Genomic DNA, 19997 nt, shown 5'->3' with positions numbered 1-19997 from the left:
ATTTTGAGCATACAGACTGGGTAGACTACACTACATTCCAGTTGATTGACTGTATTTCGGTTGGTTGGGGTGGGGGGGCTTTGATGAATTGCAGTAATTGTGTATCAAAGCCAGACTGACCTTTGATGTACTCTCATCTACTCTCCTTTAATTGGACAGCGTGTAATGTACCATCTATCTTAAAGTTCACTATCCTTTGTTTACAAGAAGAAGAAGGAGCTGTCCTGCCTCTTCTCCATCCTGCTCCTTGAGGTTCTCAGCTGGAAAGTTCAGAGTTTGTATACTTTCTGCGTGACTTGGTATGTTCACCCTGTATGGTGAAGAGTTCATTTGTGACCCTGAGGACTACCACTACCTCCGGAGGTGTGCGCTGCAGGTAAATCGGACTTGTCGTGAGTGTGTGGGTGAATGGTTGTTTGTCCTTCGTGTAGCTCCGAGGTGCACCAGTGTCACAAGAACACGAGCCGTTAATGAAAATGAATGAATGCATTTTATTAGAATGGTACGATTTTATTTTAAAAACTCGTTTTGAGTACAGTACGGTAGTTCTTCAAAATGTGTGCTTTTATTCTGAAGGACGGATGTGGCTGATCGTTACACGGTAAAAAACAACAACACACCAAATCTGGCAGGACGAGGAAGGAGTGTTACGAAGCTAAGCTGCATGTCTTGTTTAACAGTTTATTTTTTCTGAAAATGGATGAAGTTGTACAAAGCGGTTATAGGTGACTGGTTACCAAACTTGTGCGCGTCCGGGAGGTTAGAGGTAAATGTCGAAGAACTGTCCCTCATAATAACCTCAGTCATAAATAGCGATAATTGTGCTAGCATAGTTAGCTAGTTTGCTAACATTAGCTAATCACGTCTCTTAGTTCTTTGATCATATAACTGTTTCCCACATTTTTAGAATATTTTTGGCGTCTGTATATTTAAGAAAAATTGCGTGTGTGTGTGTGTGTGAATATCAGTATTGTTACAGTAACAATGACGTTATTTTAAGGTACGATATTTCGGTTGTAGCTTTACTTGCTTTGCTAACAAACCTAAAACAGCAACGAAGTTCGTTCCCCGAAAGAATAAACTCATACTTACATTAAAGAATACATATCATGTAGCTTTATGTTTGTTGCTTTTCATATTAATAGCATGTCTTCCATACTTAGCGATAAAGTAGTTAAATATACGTCATGAATAGACCTGGTGTAACGTCAAGTTCAGCACATTAATGAGTCAGAAATAGTCACATTTCATCAGACTATATAACACTAATCATGATGAGACTGCAACACCCCGCAACACCCCTGAATTCAAAATTTACCCTGACTTATTTACCCTGACTTTCATAGATCGAAGCACCAGCATTGTTCAATAGTCTTTCTCACACTGTCTTTCTCCCTCGTCTTTCTATCTTATCCGGTTCCTGAGTGTACAAAAGTTCAAATTTGACCTTGACCTACTTTTGTTAAGGCCATCATCTAATTTTTATCTCCTTTCTTGCCCGAATAATTAGGTTTTTGTTTAATATTTTTATCTGAAACGGTTGCGAAGATATTTGGTGGACGGATGGACGAACACACAAACACTGGCAATTACAATACATTACCGCTTTGAAGTGGGATGTAATTAAGATTTCAATCTTGTTATCGTTGAGATGGGCCATACTGTCGAATCTTTAATGATTAGAAGAAAGACAGCCTTGTTATTATAACTAACAACTTAAGTTATGCACTTGTTTGGTTAATTGTAAAACTAAACTAAGTATTAGCACTGACTTTAGATTTAAGGTTGCAACACCTCATAGCTCACCAAGTTACATTAGAGCTGTCATTCATTGTTTCATTATTATTTTTTGTTTTTTAGATCATGTCACTCATCAGGATTGACCTGGAAGAGAGCGGAGACAATTCTACAGCAATGTCTCCAGAGGTGTCCCCAGACTCCAAGTGTCCCATCTGTTTGGACATGTTTAGCAATGTTTCTTACCTGGATGTTTGCTTGCACAAGTTCTGTTTCCACTGTATTCGTGAGTGGTCCAAGAACAAAGCGGAGTGCCCTCTATGCAAACAGCCTTTCAGTTCTATTTATCATAGTCGAAACCCAGGTCAAGATTTCAAGAAATATGACCTGCTGCCTCCGGATGACAACTCTTTTGGAACTGTTGGGGAAGTACGATTCAGATACCAAACAAGTCTTACGGGTTTCTATCAACAGATGAGAGGAAGGCCATCTGCACCACGAGACAACGGAGTAATGTTTGAATCTGCTGCAAATGTTCCTCAACAGCCACGGGACCAATACATCCGACACATGATGAATAGGTTGGCAGCTAAAAGCAGAGCTGCAAGTGAAGGGAGGGCAGTGAGCAGTGTCGGAGAACAAGAGATGATCAATTTCAGGAGGGAACTATATCGAGCGGGGGTGAGGGTTCGAAATGTCCATGATGGTGGTCGTGCCAGAGATATCTCATCTGAGTTTTTGCGAAGAAACCCTGCCTGCCTACATAGACTGGTCCCCTGGCTTAAAAGAGAGCTCATTGTGCTATATGGGGAACATGGCGCTTTGGTCAATATCGTTCAACATCTTATAATGTCACGAGTTACACATTTCGACATGGAGGATGGAACTATTCAGGAAGAGCTAATGCCATTCCTACAGGGACGCACAGGGCACTTTTTTCACGAATTCATCAGCTACGCAAAGTCTCCCTTCGATATGGAAGCATATGACCGACATGCAGTGTATGAGTGTCCATCCCCATCCTCAAATGAAAACAACAGCTCTAACTCATCTGTAATTTTCATCTCAGAAGATGAGGAGGACATGATGGACATAGACCCATTAAGAAACCCCACTTCTACAATGAGTTACTCTGTGTGGGATGACGAGATTCCTGGGCCATCATATTCCACTGCAGGGGAGCAAAGCAGTGCAGGGTGTCTGTCAGTCCTCGACTTAGACTACGACAGCAGTTCAGATGAAGAGGCACAAGAGTTTGGGGCTCATCCACAGCCAGAAAGCTCTCTCCACCAGACAAAAGTGAATGAGGGCACAGCTGAGTTTTTGTCTTGTAAGAGCAACGATTGTGTCGTCGTGGGTTATGTTAAGCCAACAGCAGAAAGGACTCCTGAGGTGATTGTGATCTCCTCTGACTCTGGAGAGTCCGCCAGTGAAGATCCTACAGAAATGCCTCTTCTTCGTCAACACATCCGCTTCCAGTGTCTCAGTCCAATAGTTTCACAAAATAGCAATCTCAGTGATGCTGGTCGGTCTGAAGATTCAGAAGCAAATCATGATCACCTGTTGGATTCAAGAGAAAGAAATGGCTTTTCAACATCTAGCAAACACAAGAATGGTAATAGATCAGATAAAAGAGACACACGCAGAAGATTTGACAGTCAAGATGGATCTCAAGAGAGGAGCTATTCAAAAGACAGAAAGCATAGGAGAAGAAGGAGGTCAAGAAGTGAAGAGCGCAGGTACTCTCGTATTAACTCCCACAGCAGTGCTGAAATTCTGTCCAGAGAAAGAGGTTATTCTCACTCCAGTGGTAGAGGCCTCTCAAAAGGTGACAGTAGCTATGACAGCAGGAATGGTGGTCACAGCAGTCGCTCATATAGGCATTACAGCCAAGACAGACTTTGGAGTAGGATGCATTACACAGACAAACATCCCGGTTATCATGGTAGACGTAGGTATTCACGGCAACACTCATACTCTCGCTCCCGGAGCCGCAGCAGGGAGTCATGGAGACGAGAAAGAAAACATTCCCGATCCAGGTCTTGCTCCAGTAGTCGCTCCCCTTCGACTAAAAAGAGATTTCACTATGACAAGCCTGGTGGAAAGAGGAAATATAAAACAAAACATTTGGAGAAATCATCTGAGGTACTTCCTAACTCAGAAGCTGAAGATGACTCTCCCACCTCCTTGACAAAACATAAAAAAACAAGCAACAACAGGCATCATAAAAAATCCAAAGACAGGTCGAGAAGGACAAGTAGGAGCGCCAGCCTGGAGCTTGTCAATGAAAGCTCTGATAGAAGCAGGCGTCAACACAAGAAAAAGAAGAAACACAAGAAGAAAAGCAAAAGACACAAGAGTTCTGGACATAGAGAGAAAAGCTCATCAAGTTTCATCATCATTGACAGTGACAGTGACTGTTCTCTTAATGACCGAATCAACCAGGAGAACAGCTTTGACAACCCCCCCACCCCATCAATAATGCCACAAATGACTTTGTAGATGCCACCCCCCCCCCCTCTAATGAATAAGAAGTTCAGATTTATAGTTAATATAGTTGAAGCACATGGGTTCAGCCAGAGTTGCTATTGCCTTCCAGCAGTATTTTAATAAAATATAAGTTCCTCAAAATCACTAGACTGTTATGACAAAGAAAAGATGATCCAAGTGTAACTTCAACTGAAAGTGGAAAGTTTTCTGCTGTGGTTGTTCATGGGATGCTGAGTGGCCATGTTTTAGGAAAAAAAACTATGCCTCTTAACTGTTGAAAAAACACTTGAAACAAAGCTATTTCATGTGCAAACTGCCATTATGAACATGGCAGAATGGATCGAGGTTAAGTCACGTATTTTTATTTTTTAGTTGTTGTTTGTTCCTCTGGAAATGTGTTTTCTTTAATGTATGTGGTGTCTAAGGTGATCTCAGGGAACCTGTTGATACCAGTGATTTTATTGTGATACAAGTCAACTATATTCTTGAGAGGAAATGTTTTAAAAGTTATACTCTACTCTCTACTCTTCTTGCTGCTGATTCATGGATAAGTACTCGACATGAGCTCTTGTCAGAAGAGGCTCTTTTGTACTGAATTGTATTTTAAATAAACTAATGAGAAAATTTGCTTGTTTTTTTTTTTAAATTTATGTAGCAGCAGACTTAAGGTGATGAAGTATTGTTGACATGCGAATATGATAGCTGTGTGCCAGCCATTGCAATGTGACTTCATCTAGACTGAAGCTTGACCCATTGTTTCAAATTCTTTGATCCTACAGGAAATTGCATTTCCCCACTGCTCTTATACTTTCACACGCACTTATAAATTCACACGTTCCACAAGGCAGCACAGGTTATAAATGAAAACATAAAATAAATTAAAAAAAGACTACAGGACATATATTACACAGACTCACAAAAATTACGAATAAAGTTGGAAAAGTAATGACAGCAGGAGGGCCATAAGGGCAGGGCACAACCATAGGACATTGTAAAATCATTTAATCCATATTGCACTTTTGCTGCCATGACTGCAACACCTTGTGTTTGGCTTAATCCTGTTTAATGCCATTCATTTTACTATAAAACTGTTCTAAGCCTTACTCCAGTAGCCAAACCCTGGCTACTAATAAAACACTGTTCCAGCTACACAAGCATAAGTAAAACACCACTGTTTGCACAATGACTGCTCCCTTATGGTCACTACAATTACATTTAGTTCAAATCATGCACTATAATTGTGAAGCGTTGTGACTACTCGCGTTATTTATCTTTTTATGGACCTCACAAGACACCGTACTCTGAGGAAGCGCACATCAGTTCGTTACCATCCTGGTTGCGTTTCTCGATCGGCATCAGCGCTTAGGATGTCTCAAGGTTGTCACCATGGCTGCTCAGGCTGTCAATGAACTTTGTTAATCTTCTTCTAATTCTTCTCCTTTCGGCTTTTCCCTTGTTCGTATTCGAATGAGTTTTATTTTGAGGGTTGTCCCCTACATTATAACAGCAGTGTTATTGTGAAAGATAGCTCCCCCATTCGATGTGATCAAGCTATATACAACCCAGTATGTACCGTAGATTTGCGTAGAAAACTATTGAAAAAATAGAACAGCGTTGCTAAGGATGATCAATTATATCCTTTTTCAAAACAAATTCACAAATTTTGTAACGTAAAAGAAAAGTGGGGTCATGCTTTTATTTTGAAGGTGACGGAACTAACGGAAAATGAAGATGAACCAGTGATGACGTCACCACTGTAAGAGTCTTCTTCCTCAAACTCCAATCTTCATTCTGCAATAGCGTCATTTACAGTACTGTCGTCATGTCGTCCACTGTGCCTATTAAGGTAGTAATCTTTTCATACATATGTAGTTAGAGTATTGTAAAGTTGACAGTCTCATGAGCTGAACATTGTGCGTTTCAACAGAGAGATACGGCGGGAAATTAATGACGAGGTTGAGAGAAAATACCTTGGTAGCCTCTGTCATGACATAGGATGCTAAGAGGAACCTGGGAGTAGGGAAGAAGACGCTAGCGTCGCTTTAGCAAAGCTCTGACGTGTGCGGGTATAAACCACGAGCTAGCATGTACGTGCTAAGTGCGAGGCTTCCCTTTGTGATGTTACTAAGAGAGTTGAAACTGAACCAAGTCAGAAAAATGAATCAACGCAAGACGGAAGATATATTAAGTACCTGATTAACCAGTTTGAGCACACACATGTACAAACAATCAGATAAAACTAAGTGTCATGTCTGTCTGAGGGGATCTTGGAGTTTGTCACCTGTTAATGAATTGACAACTTATTTGAGTGTTCATAGTTTGAAGTGCCACATATTTGGCTAGTTTGTATTGTTTTTCTATTACACCATTTTCTTATGTGACATGTGAAAATCACAATAAAGAGTTTCATTTATTTGTATTTTTTTTAAATTGGCATTTGAATGGAATTTGTTATGTAATTGTCATTGACTTTCTCATATTTCTGTTTAGATTGGAATAATTGGCGGTTCAGGTCTTGATGATCCCGATATCTTGGAAGGAAGGACTGAGCATTATGTTGACACACCATATGGGAAGGTTAGGGTTCTTCTTCTTTTTTGTAAGGAGTCTTAGCCCAGGAACAGTGTCACAAGTCCACCACAGACCACAATATGAAGTGTGAGCTGGTAAATACAGAATTGACAGTTTCTAAATAACCAAATTATTGTGTTCTTGAACAGCCATCTGATGCTTTGATACTTGGGAAGATAAAAAACGTGGACTGTGTACTTCTTGCAAGGTAATGGAGGAGGCAAGTTGCCATTTTAAAACTTGAATTACAGGTATTAGCAACATCTTGTGGAAAAACTGTGCAATTGTCTCATATTAAGAGCAACAACAACACACTCAGTTTGTTAACAAGGCAAGTCACAGACTGCAACATCATTTGCGACACCCCTGAATTCAACATTATACCCTGACCTACTCTCATAGGTTAAAGATGAAAGCTAGTGCTCTGACCTACTTTCATGGATCAAAGCACTACCTTTGATCTATGGCCTTACTCACACTGGCTTTCTCCCTCGTCTTTCTAGTTTTTTTATTTCTTCAAATTTCTTTGATATCAAACAGCAACAATGAACAGCAACAACACCTGTAACTGGGGAATCATTATTATCAACATCACAGAAAACACATTAAATGTGTACACAGGGCAGCTATAATGAGACAAATCATCATCTTTAATGTTAACGTTTACAGCTACAGTATGTAAGTTGCTTATACAACATTGAAAGCAGATATTTGTCCCTGTCCTCAGACATGGGAGGCAACATACAATCATGCCATCCAATGTGAACTACCAGGCCAACATTTGGGCTCTGAAGGAACAGGGGTGCACACATCTTTTGGTCACCACAGCTTGCGGCTCACTCCGGGAAGAGATTCAGCCGGGAGACATAGTCATCATCGATCAGTTCATTGACAGGTGAGTTTGACTCCAGCAGGAGTGTGTGTGTTTTAGATATTTTTCATATCTTTTCACATACTCTCAGATTGTATAGGACATGTAGGATTTGAAATTGTACTACTTTTTAAAAATAATTATCCTTTGTTTAAATGATACTTAAAAAAGTGTTCGAATTAGAATGTTTGCTTTGATTTTTGTTGCCAAATGTTATCAGACAAAACTTGTATGTTGCAATACAAGTAAAGCACACACACACACACACACACACACACACACACACACACACACACACACACACACACACACACACACACACACACACACACACACACACACAAAGAATACCATGTGAGCTTGGTGTAAACAACTGGCTACTTTCCAGAACCGGATCTTAACTTTGGTCTCATTCCTGTTTGTTCTGTGTAAGCAACTTTTTCCCAAATTACTGGCAGCATATCAGCAATGTTCATAAAAGGTCTATGAGGTCTACGTAGAGGAACTAGGTAACAATATGGTTGTCAATTCCATTCAAAACCTCCTTAAACCAGCTTTTTTGGAACTTATTGCAGGCATCAAATTCAAAGTGAGTGAATAAAAAACAAAGTTTATCAGTTTGAGCGTTAAATATCTTGTCTTTGTAGTGTATTCAATTACAAAGCATTTTATCGTTTTTATTTACATTTTACACAATTCCTTAACTTTATTGGAATTGGGATCGTAAATTTAGGTGATGTTTGTGCAATTTGCTCTTGACAAGATTTAAACATATGCATGGTTCTAATGTGATTCTGCATGAAGGGATTTTGCTCAACGGTGTGCCTAAAAATCTTGCTGACAGGATTCACGTTACTGTGTAACAAGATTGTCCAGATAGCTGAGTGAGAAGAGGTTGGCTTACTGTGATTGACACATTTGCCAAAAGCCAATATTTGTGTGCTACCAGTGGGAAATGACAGCCCACATTCTATTCATTCATTCACTTTATTGAGGCGGCTCCCTCCATCATCTGTTAGTGGTGGATATAGACAACTCTTGTTCATTTCATTTTTAATTTTAATAAAATTATGACTTTATCTTGATAATGACAGTCTATGCTGTTAGTTTTAGAGTTGACCGCATTTCACCTGGATTTACTGATTACAATGTTTGTGTAAATATCTTTATTTTGTTACACATATTTTTGCGGAACCCTTAAAAAAACAATCTTGTATTTCCTGGTATCGATCTTTAGAAATCAACACAAACCTGAGATTGTCTTTCAGTTTCATCCGACGTAGGAAAGCAGGCTTTGTCAGCAGCGTCTCATTTTCAGGCACATGTTTTTCCACACGTCATGTAGCACAAGCCTGTGGGAGTGTTGCTCTCTGTTAGCTGACAGCACAAATTCCATTAAATAACTCAATATGTGCATTGAGAAATGCGTTTTAAATGAGGTGGATTATTTGTTACCCACAACATTCCCTCAGTCGTGTCAGTGTACGCTTGTGTACGCCTTTGTCACCGTGTATGTGGCGTGGTGTGCCCCGATTGTGAATCAGATTAATAGTAGCAGCGTAACTACCAGCATCAGGCACAGACAGTATCTATTTATAAGAAATGAGGAAGGTCCTTTTTGGGCCTTGTTCAGACTTGTCTGCCAGCATGTGATGGCCTGTTTGGTTAACCCTTCATTGTATCGATGCCAAAATTATGTGACTTCTGCACACTTGTTCCACGTGGTTATAAGTTTATGCTGGGTTTTTTTGCAATTTGGTAAGTATTTAACTCCCTCAAGCTGACCGGGTGGCATCATGACAGCATTGCTGTTGTCTCCGATGTCACCATCTATATTTGAAAATGTTAAATAAGGAGATGACAACAATATAATGAATATTTAAAACCTGATATGAATTTTAGTAACTCTGAGATTGGTGTATAAAACCCAATCTCAAAAACTAGAGATCATCTAACATGATATTAAGCAACATAATCCAAAATATATGTTAAAAAGAAACTAAAACAAATTTGAAAATTATATGCTGCTGGAGGATTTACAACGTGCATTCCAGAACAACATTGCTAGTAAAATGCCAATCCAGGATAACTCAATTTCTATAGCATAAACAACCATTGTTTTCCATTCACAGATCATTCCAGGCATTGCTCTTATATAGAATTTTTGGTAGGGTGGAGCTGCAGCTGACTCAAACTATTTCGGTCCTGAAGTCTTCCATTGTCTGGGCTGTGAGTAAGAAATAAGGGTTGGGCAGCAAATTGAAATTAAACTATTTTTGATAAGACATTAATCCAGATTGATTTACTGAAGCATCTTGACACAATAATCTTTTGTATTCCTTGACGAAACCAAACTTGCCAAGTAGAATTTAGTTTCTACCAAACGAGTTGGGATGACACCTGAATGTTGTCGAGTGACTTGGTGAACAGTCACTTGTTGTCTTCCAGCTGTCTCCATGTAGCTCTAAGGCTGTTAGGCTGCCTGCTGGAACTCCACTGTCTAAGCAGAGTTGTGAATTGGACGATCATTGTAATTCAATAGACTCTGTGGTGCCTGTTATGTGTTAATGCCTTTATAGCCCTGCAGCTGTGAAAAGGCTTTTCATAACATGTCAAATAGCATTTTTATCCGTGGTCAAATTATTCCTTGGGATAAATAATTTCTCACTAAAGTTTATACTGCTTTAGATTTCAAATAGGTAAATTATTGCTGCGTGGCTCCTGATGTCGTTTGTGTTCAGTAACTGTTCCAAGAATACATTCTTTATTAATCCCAAAGGAAATTGTAAAATATTTTCTACATATTTATATATTCACAGATGGCAATTTTCTGCTGATCAGCAGATTTTAGCCAATTTTAATTTAATTTGATTATTTATGAATTTTCTAAATCTGTTGAGGAAAAAGAGGGGTTAGGTATGTCATTTTTATTGTTGTCATTGAAAATTATCATGTATTTGATATTCAGAAAAACTGAATAACTTGAATGTGTGTTTTTTAAGGGACTTACAATTGGATGAATTTGAAACAATTAGACTGCTTGAAGCATTTCACTTGACGAATTTTCAGCAAGCATAACACAAGAAATTAAAGAGGAAGGCAGTGTAGAGGACGGCAGAACTCGCAGCAAAGAAGAGGAAGTTGTCAGACCAGAAGTACCAACTGTGAACTGTAAATAGTGTAAATATGAATATAACCTGTAGCTACAACACAATTCTGGAACTGAAGAGAGATGTAGTCTTTTAAGAAGCTGCCGTCTGAGAAAAACTAGAGCATTGAAGAAAAACAATGTATGTATTTCAATTAACTTTTCCTGAAATATGTTGGCTTGTTTTAAGTTTGTTTTTGGTTTTTCTTATCAATAATCTTACTTTAAATTAGTCACAATTACCGTCATTGGTTCAACATTAATAGTTCAGCTGATATATTTTCCTGTTTCCATCCCTGATATATTAACTCATTCACATTAAATTTGTTATTAATCTCTAATTAATTTGGAAAGCATCATATGTTTGATATTAATGAATTTCTTTTTTCATTTAGCTTGAATCCTTTCTAACAACAATAAATGCATTCATCCTGGGTTTCTTGATAATTCTAGCGTCCCGTACTTCTTTTTGTCAGGACTACCAAGAGAGCTCAGACGCTCTACGACGGGCAGCCTGCGAGTCCTCCAGGAGTTAGTCACATCCCGATGGCCGAGCCTTTCTGCAGCAGAAGCAGAGAGGTGAGTTCATTTATCACATTTCTTTGATGTCACTCTTGCATCAGTATTGTATTATTACTCCTCCATGACACAAGTTGGTCTTATTTTATTTTGATGATTATTCTATTATGATAATTAAATTAATAGATCCCACAAAATCCCACATTTGAATCTTCAAATTAAATTAAAAAGGTTACACTTAACACACTTGAAATTTTTGACGTCAACAGAACTGTTTTGAGAAAGAGACAAATATTAAACCCATGGCAACAGTCTTCACCTTCCCTGGTGTGGTTACTATGGAGACAGTTACTGACTGTTTGTCCTGGTGCAGGTTTTGGTGGAGGTGGCGCGGAGCCTGGGGATCAAGTGCCATGTGCGGGGGACCATGCTGACTATTGAAGGGCCCCGATTTTCCTCCCGGGCAGAGAGCCTGATGTTCCGTCAGTGGGGTGCTGATGTCATCAATATGACTACAGTGCCAGAGGTGGTCCTCGCTAAGGAGGCTGGCTTGTGTTACGCCAGCATTGCCATGGCAACTGACTACGACTGTTGGAAAGAACACGAGGAGGCAGTGAGTGACAAGCTAGATATTCTGACAGCTAATTTATTTAAAATTTGTTTTGATTTCTGTTGCGTTCTTTTATCTGCAAAGGTTGAGTCACATGACTCTCTTCCTATAACAAATTCAACTATATACAAGGGACTTTTAGATTTTTTTAATGTATCTCTGGTTCCCAGTTTCAAAAAGTTTGCATCATGTTGCATTCATTGTGACCTGAACACCATCGGGCTAACGCCATTGGCCGATTGCAGCCTTGTACCTGCTGTTAAGCCATCATAAGTGGTCATCTGTTCTCCACTCGTCTGTTAACTGCCTTTAAATGACTGTGCTGGGATACAGTTTTTGTTGAATTTGATAGATAGATAGATAGATAGATAGATAGATAGATAGATAGATAGATAGATAGATAGATAGATAGATAGTGCACTAAGGAGTTATGGTTAGTTTACTTATCAACTTCCTTTTGTTCATTTGATTGCATGCAGTAAGGATTTAGAAAGGAAAGCGTTACCCTTTGTGTCACAAATGGTCACACATTTGCTTGGGACATTTTGACATGTAAATCTTTTATTGCTAGTCTGGCGGACATTCTACTCCTTACCAAAATAACCACATGTAGCTGTTAGACACCTGGAGCTACGCTAACACTACGCTAATGGGTTATTTCTGTATCCTCTTTTGTGTTGTGAGTTTCGAGACTGGTTGAATTGATTCTGATCCTGAACATGAACATGATCACATATTCTCTTTTTGTGTTTTGGTGATCCTACAATCAGTCTTATCTCAGTCCTTTTTAATGAGATCCATATTTTTTTGTTTCAATTCTTTTCATCCAATCAGTTCCTTTAATGTTTACAAAACTCTCCCTCTTCATTAAGTCCCCTCATTTTAAGGAGAGAATTGATTTTGTAAATTCTCTGCCCAGCGTTGAGCATTTTGAGCATGCTATTTCCAGAGTAGGCTTAAGAAATCTCTGAGGGTCAATTATTTATTTCCAAATAATTTTTGCTTCACAAATAAATTCCTGTAGCTAAGTTGTGCATTGAAAGTACAGGTACAGGTATGGACCTCTTTCGCCAAAGGATGCAATAAAGCAGTTACTGCATAATTAATATCCAATCCTCCCAGACTCAGTGTACTGACAGGATACACTACATCAGGTTAATAACTGTCCCTTCAGGAAATGTTCGTGATGGCAAAGGGGCACATTTGTTTTTGGATGCATATTGAGTGTCTCACAAATGTTCTATTCTTTTTTACTGTTGTGGAAAAGACATAAAGATAAAATATTTAGAAACAATCGAAACAGCCAACTTCCATCGTAATGTTTCCAAGTTGTATCGAAGGCTACAGACTGACGTTCTGTAGCATTTACCAGCACAACGTGACATGAGGAGCAGCACAAGCTGGGTCATTCATTTGTTCTGTGACAGAGGCATGAAAACAGACAGAGACGGTGCCAGACCGCCAGCCTGACGCTTTCATCAGTCAGCTTTTGTCTTACGAGCAGATTCTTCGAGGCAGACACAATAAGAACAAGGAAACCGAGGACTAGAGAGAACCGATCTAAACACGGATGTCAGCTGCATTCTTTAACCATTGCTTATTTCAGAAAGATGTATTTCAGCAAAAATACCCATCAATTGCTAATTTAATTATGAATACATAACCAAAGGTTGGGACTGTGTCAAGTTGGCTTGCCCTGCAACTGATCTTAAACACCCCTTTGCAGAAGTATTTAAGCAGCTTTGAAAGGGTTGAGCTTCAAATTCTCCAAATGCTTTTTTGAACTCTATATTCTACGCTTTAAGTTCACACACTACTATACAGCTGTGCTGCTGAAAATTAAAGGTTTCTATTATTTGTATGACACCATGTTGTTAACTAAAGTATCAGTGACTTCCTGTGGTTTCCTAGTGACCGTAACTCTCTGTCAGACACTCATGATAATGCAGTTGATAAACTGCGCGTGGGCGCCTTCAGGCTTGTTTGTCCCTGATCCAGTCAAATTCACAACTCTACTTCAGAGTTCCTGCAGCTGACCTCTTCCCCCGTCCTGTTGTAGAAGGCTCGCCACATCCGCCAACCCCTACCTCCCCCCAAGTGAGTTTGCTTGCCAGCCTCCGGTGGAAGTGCTGAAGCCCTGCCAGAGGAGGTTGAGTCACTCTGAGTCATCAGCTTCGCTGTCTTCATCCTGATAAACACCACAAAATCATAAACCTAGTTATTGCGTCGGACATTAAACTGGAACGCACAACGGAGGGTCAGGTCACAGGAAGGAGGTATGGGTGCAGGATGTAAATAAGGTTGTTACTGTCCTGTTAGGATATCACTAATAAATAAGCTTATTTCTTACACGGTTTTCCTGTCATCAGTAATTAGGTGTCATCGAAAAAGCTCAAAATGTTGGCAATAAAGAAAAAAAAGAATCACACCAACACGAATGAAATACAATAACAACCGTGTGCCTTTGTAAATTACAGATAACATAAGGGGTTGTGGGTGTTGCCATATTCTGAGTGTATTTTTCTCACTGCATTCGTTAAATCATACTAATTTATTTGTCTTCATCTGACCCATAATGTGGAGCAGCCGTATTTTATTTTACAGGAGTAGATTTTATAGTGTCGGTTCAGTATTTGGTCAACTCCTTGAATAACTCTTTATAGTTTGTTGAATACAAATGCCTGCATGGCTTTAGTTCAAGACCAGGATGTTATTTATTAGAATAAAGTCGCATGTTACAGATCTACTCTTTTCTCATATAAAAAATAAAATTCCAAGACCCACCCCTGTACCAAATCATGAGTCATTGGAGGGCACAGGAGGCGGCTTGAAAACTAATATCCTGATCTTCAAAAACAGTGCGGATGTGAATGTTGTCTTACATTGACCGTTAATTCGGTGACATGTGGTCATATTGGATAAACTCGGGATGAAATAAATTCTTACCGGTTTGCGTTACTGCCTCGCTTTGATCTGGAACTCTCTGTGATGTCCTTCTGCTTTTTCTTGAAACAAAATATAAAGTAGGCCCCTGAGATGAATCAGTTTAATTATTTACTGAGTTTCTTATAAAATTCATCCATGTCCTCCTCCTAAGCCCTGTGGGTGTGAATGGTTCATATACAGTATAATTAAACAACTTTCATTCAAAAGACAATCATTTATTAAGTATAATTTTAGACGTTTATCTTTTCAAACTTTCCACTCCCTCTCTGAATCTGAGGCTTTGGTAAACACATCACAAGCACCAAAGTAATTTCTCCTTGTCTACCTCTCTGCTAATCTAAGTCAGACGGGAGCTCACAGAACACAGAAATTATGCAGGACATTTTCATAAGTAAATTCATGTGTTGTACACAGGAGGTGACTTAAAGGGGAAAAAAACTAGGGGCTAAAAGCTTTGTTAGATACATGTTTAATACAAGGTGACTGACACTTCTAGGAAGTTAAATCTGAATTACTGTCAGTAATGCTGACCATGAGGTGGTTATTTTTCTTCCCTTGTCTCAGGTCTGCGTTGACAACGTACTGAAGACGATGAAGGAGAATGCCAACAAAGCCAGCAGCCTCCTCCTCACTGCAATACCCCAGATCAGTCAAATGGATTGGGCTCAGACAATAAAGACCCTGAAAGTAAGTCAGCGTTGCCACGACTCAGTACTGCTCAGCGAGTCTCTAGAGAAGTTTGTTTGTTTACCTTTCTAGTGATTTATTTTGTGACACCATCTGTCTCACGGACCCACCTCCTCATACGGAGTTTAATCAGACCGTCTGGAGCTTTTAAAGGTGATTATCATCAAATCAGCGGATGATCTCTGTGTGCAAGGCGAACTCAGACGTCCTGCCTTCATAGTGATATCATAAAGAAACAGCGTAGAAGGGAAGTCAGGGGGAGGCACACCCATTGCAGCCTTCACTCAAAATATTAAAGGAAAAGTGTAGTTACACTACACTCATATAAACATTGTATTTACTGAACTATGGAAAAGCACACCACTCATCTTTCTTTCTGTTTAACCTCTCAATCCATATTTGCAACCATAGTTTTATGTGTTTGAATTACTTTGAGGTGGCAGGTCAGTGTTTTAATGTGTTAAAACATCTTAAAACAAAATACAGTTGAACGCTTAGGTGTTTTACTCAATCAGATTTAATGAAAATTTAAAAAACTAGACTATTGAATTTTTTCCCCCCTCTTCTACTAAATCTCCTCACCCTCCCAAAAACCTTTCCTTGAGACCGCCGTGGAAAAAATCCGAGACAACATTCACCAGAGTTAAATGTCTAAATGTAGTATTTGTTGCTGTATAGAGAGGCATTCATGGTGAATTAACTGCTTTGCTTCCTTCCTTAAAGTCGATGGCACAATCCTCCGTAATGTTACCGAAACACTAGCAAGATGGAAAGAAGGAACAGCACCCAGTCCCAGAACCCCAGACCCGCACTGCACCGAAAAGGACAACAGACTCCACTAACTTGCATCTGGTGGATTTGTCATCAGTGAATCACAATAAAGTGCCTCACGTATATTTTTCAATGCATGTTCTCTGCCTTCAACTGGAACCTTACTGAAAATGGACTTAGTTAAAAGAAATACACTTTTTTAAATTAGTTCAATTGGATGTCTTCTCGAACATGTTTGGTTTACTGAAGACGATTGTTTCGCTGAATTTGTAGCAGAAAAATATATTTGGGATTTATAGACAGATTTGTTCTGTCTATAAATCTTTGTTCAAATACATTGAATGTTTACTGGAACAAATTAAATAGGCATTTTTTGTAGGAGTTCTGGGCCTTTTTTAGGAGTTCTGGGAGTGCTTCTGTTGTTTGTTGTGTTTGGTCTTGTCTAAAGAGGCGTAAGGGTCATGCACAATTTCACTCAATAAAAATACACAACTCTCAGAGCACTTTTTAAAAATGTCAGAAATTTAAAGCAATTGATAGCAATGTCATTGTTTGAAAATTTGATTCAAAAGTTTATTTCTCACATGCAAATACAATGAGCACAGTCACTGGATTCTGTACCAAGAGTGCTGCTGTGCAATAAAGAATAAAAATAAAACACATAATTTAAGTGCACTTTTTTATTTTTATAGATTGATTTCGATTTAAATGTCTGGCATTATCAATGCAAGCATAAAAAAAATGAAATCAAAAGATTGTCTTGTTTTACTTTAAATTGGCAAAATATATTTTTCAGGAAAAAACTGCCTCTAAGCATCAAATGAAGTGTTGTGCTTTAGATAAGAGAAAAGAAGTGTTGCAGGTAAGGGTCCTGTCTTTTTAGCCAAACTTCATTTTCATACCGACATTAAAAATAAAACTCATGTTTTAACTCACCAGATTGTAGAAACTACAATTTTAGGGATTATCAACATAATTTCATAAATTATTCCCTACCGCCAATCAGCTGGTATTACAACCTCGCCTTATTTACAGTTCATTAATTCTGATTAATCTCATCAATATTGGAAATACTGATTTAAAAGAAAGCAAAAACGATAAGTCAAACCGAAGTGGTACATTTTCACGTTTTTTTTTCCAGATGAATTATTGTTGCTGGATTTATTTTTTACTTTGAAACTCTTGGATTAAACCTTACTATTTACTGCATAATATCCGAAAGCTGAATGGACTAAATGGGAATTACAGGAAAGAATTAGACAGTAATGTGCAAAAATATCCCAAGTGCTTTTGCGTCATTTGAATTTAATCTGTGACTTGGAGAGATTTTAAAATACGGTCATCAGATTATGATTTTTTTTTAAAAAAAAACCCAACCTGATAATATTCCTATTTTAAAAAATGTAATACCGGACAAAAACAGCGGCATTAGGAGCATTTTTGTTTTTGTATTTTAAGAGCGTATTTTTAACAAATTGTACAGACGTTGCTGTAAACTACTAAAACGGATTTTTTTTTTTGTACTCTTTATATCTAACGCAGTACGTCTTCATTTATAAATAACCCCGATTTCGTTAAAATAAAAAAAGGGGATGACAAGTCAAGAAAAAAAAAGCCTCACATATCAACATAAATAGGTCTTACAGCAATGCAGTCTTTGTGCAGAATTTATGCTGGAGGCCTCTTCGGGCCCCGTGTCTCCAAACCGGGAGTGCCTGCTCCGGACTCGCCGCGTCAGCGTCACGGACACTTTCACAGAGACCTCAGGAAAGCAACCACGTCTGCGTGGCCGTTGTCTCCGGCCAGATCGATGGGCACAGAGTTCGTGTGGTCCCTGGCATTCGGGTCAGCCTGAAATAAAACCAAGAGGCGCACAGTCTCAAGAAAGCCCATCCTGGCCGCGTCATGCAGCGGGGTGGTCCCGGTGCGCCTGTCCTTCACGTTGGGATCCGCTCCGTGACTCAGTAACACCTGAGCCACCGACGTGCTGCCCATCATCATCACCTTCACAAGGACAAAATCAGCAGCTATAATCTTAAAATGGAAATTCTGCTTTTTTTTTAATGACCTTACATCGTTTGAGACTCTGAAGCAGAGCGACTTGACTTCATATGGATAAACCTGAACGCAAAACGATAATTTGTGTAGACTTTTGGAGAAAACAAAGAGTTTCGTTTCCTTTTATTTCAAATAGATTTGATTTTATAACTTGTGAACGAAGTAGAACCAAGTTTCCCCACAGTTGAGTAAAGATTCAAAACAATAGAGAGTGAATCATCAAAAGCAACAAAAACCTCTGTTGTGATCACCTCAGCTTCTAAAGCAGCTGCAGGATAAATTATTTTAACCTACATTACATTATCCCTTATAGAAAGAAGTTACTTCTTGGTCCGGACCGGTCTGCGCGTCACGGTGAGATGTGTCGCTTTTCCTTAACGGGTAATTTAAATGATAGAGGCCTATCAGAAGTCCTCGGTCCTCACAGCTTCATCAGCGGAGGGGTTTCATGAAGTCACCTCATGAAAAACATCAAAGTTGGAAGGACGAGCCTGGTTCTGGTGACACTGACCTGCAGAGCGGTTCGTCCAAAGCAGTTGACACCGTTCACATCGGCCCCGGCCTGGAGGATACATTCCACGTCCGCCGTGTTTCCCTTCGCGGCGGCTGTCGTCAGATCATCCTCCAGAGTCATTGTCGTTGCGCCGCACAAAATCTGCAAGCGAGAACCTCCGTGATGGCTTTTGACAGGTAGCCTGACTGATGATGTCTATTTGTGGAACAACAGAGGCTCGAAAACACGCCGCGTGGAATAATAATCACGACTCGGTGACGAATGTGGCGGTCGTTCTCCGCCCGTCCGAGCCCCGTGGGTTTGTCCGGTCCAGAGGTTGTCCGGTTCGGATAAGCTGTACATCGTCTATCTGCCGATCGGTCGGTGTGTGTCTGGGCTTGCCTGTGTTTTGAATGGATGACGTCATTGTTGCTGCAGTGGCGCGATCTTGCGCATGCGCCTTGTGGGCGACTGTGTCAGCAGAAGCGGATTTAGCTTCATTCTAGTTCTGCTCGCTAGGCAACTGGACCAGGAAGAGGCCTCCGAATCCTCAGGATACACAACACGACCACGTTGTTACCGATGCTGCTGCAAAAACATCGTGAAGTCCTGTGCAGCCTTGGATTAATTAAAAAAAAAAAAAAGGTATGTTAAATAAAATACACTCTCTGTTGATCTGTGAATTGCTTGCAAGTATTGCATCATAATAAAATAACAAGCCATGTTTTTATCCAACATTTATCTGGATTTAAACAGTAACATAATCAGAGACTAAGAAAGTAAGCGCCACAAAAACATTTTACATAATTAATAGTTAGAGTTCATTTTTAGTTTACCCATCAGTATTGATTTACATCAGTAATCCCACTCCTCATCCTTCATCTGATGAAGATCTTCACTTACAATCAAAACGACAGGTCAGATTATAAAGCTAAAGCTGACCTCTTACAAAATCAATTAGCCCAACATTAACAAAACAATCTCTAGGTGTATATCTGTACTATTACACATTTATTGATGTATAAAAGAAAATGATAATACAATAATATTGGTTATTAGTAAGAAGCAGTTGGGTAAAACGCTAATATGAAACTAA

The 19997-nt window shown here is 39.3% G+C and overlaps 3 protein-coding genes across 3 annotated transcripts; 2 read left to right on the top strand and 1 right to left on the bottom strand.

Annotated features, from left to right (window-relative positions):
* The first annotated feature begins 626 nt into the window (after positions 1 to 626).
* Positions 627 to 4834, top strand: toporsa (topoisomerase I binding, arginine/serine-rich a). The gene is made up of 2 exons (XM_068321497.1): positions 627 to 766; positions 1861 to 4834. The coding sequence occupies exons 1-2, from the start codon at positions 701 to 703 to the stop codon at positions 4237 to 4239; spliced, it is 2445 nt and encodes an 814-aa protein (XP_068177598.1). The 5' UTR covers positions 627 to 700; the 3' UTR covers positions 4240 to 4834.
* A 1084-nt stretch (positions 4835 to 5918) lies between these two features.
* On the top strand, positions 5919 to 16986 carry mtap (methylthioadenosine phosphorylase). Its single transcript, XM_068321763.1, has 8 exons — positions 5919 to 6073; positions 6718 to 6804; positions 6948 to 7006; positions 7526 to 7693; positions 11294 to 11396; positions 11710 to 11949; positions 15457 to 15579; positions 16303 to 16986. The coding sequence occupies exons 1-8, from the start codon at positions 6050 to 6052 to the stop codon at positions 16339 to 16341; spliced, it is 843 nt and encodes a 280-aa protein (XP_068177864.1). The 5' UTR covers positions 5919 to 6049; the 3' UTR covers positions 16342 to 16986.
* Positions 16896 to 19510, bottom strand: cdkn2a/b (cyclin-dependent kinase inhibitor 2A/B (p15, inhibits CDK4)). The gene is made up of 2 exons (XM_068321764.1): positions 18920 to 19510; positions 16896 to 18354 (listed from the first exon to the last, which is right to left on the bottom strand). Exons 1-2 carry the CDS (start codon positions 19040 to 19042, stop codon positions 18103 to 18105), a joined length of 375 nt encoding a protein of 124 aa, XP_068177865.1. The 5' UTR covers positions 19043 to 19510; the 3' UTR covers positions 16896 to 18102.
* Positions 19511 to 19997: the final 487 nt, after the last annotated feature.

The sequence above is a fragment of the Antennarius striatus genome, chromosome 8 (assembly GCF_040054535.1).
Source record: "Antennarius striatus isolate MH-2024 chromosome 8, ASM4005453v1, whole genome shotgun sequence".
In the NCBI taxonomy this organism is placed as follows: domain Eukaryota; kingdom Metazoa; phylum Chordata; class Actinopteri; order Lophiiformes; family Antennariidae; genus Antennarius; species Antennarius striatus.
Note: the sequence above shows the minus strand (reverse complement) of the source record. Positions and strands in the feature narration are given on the sequence as shown.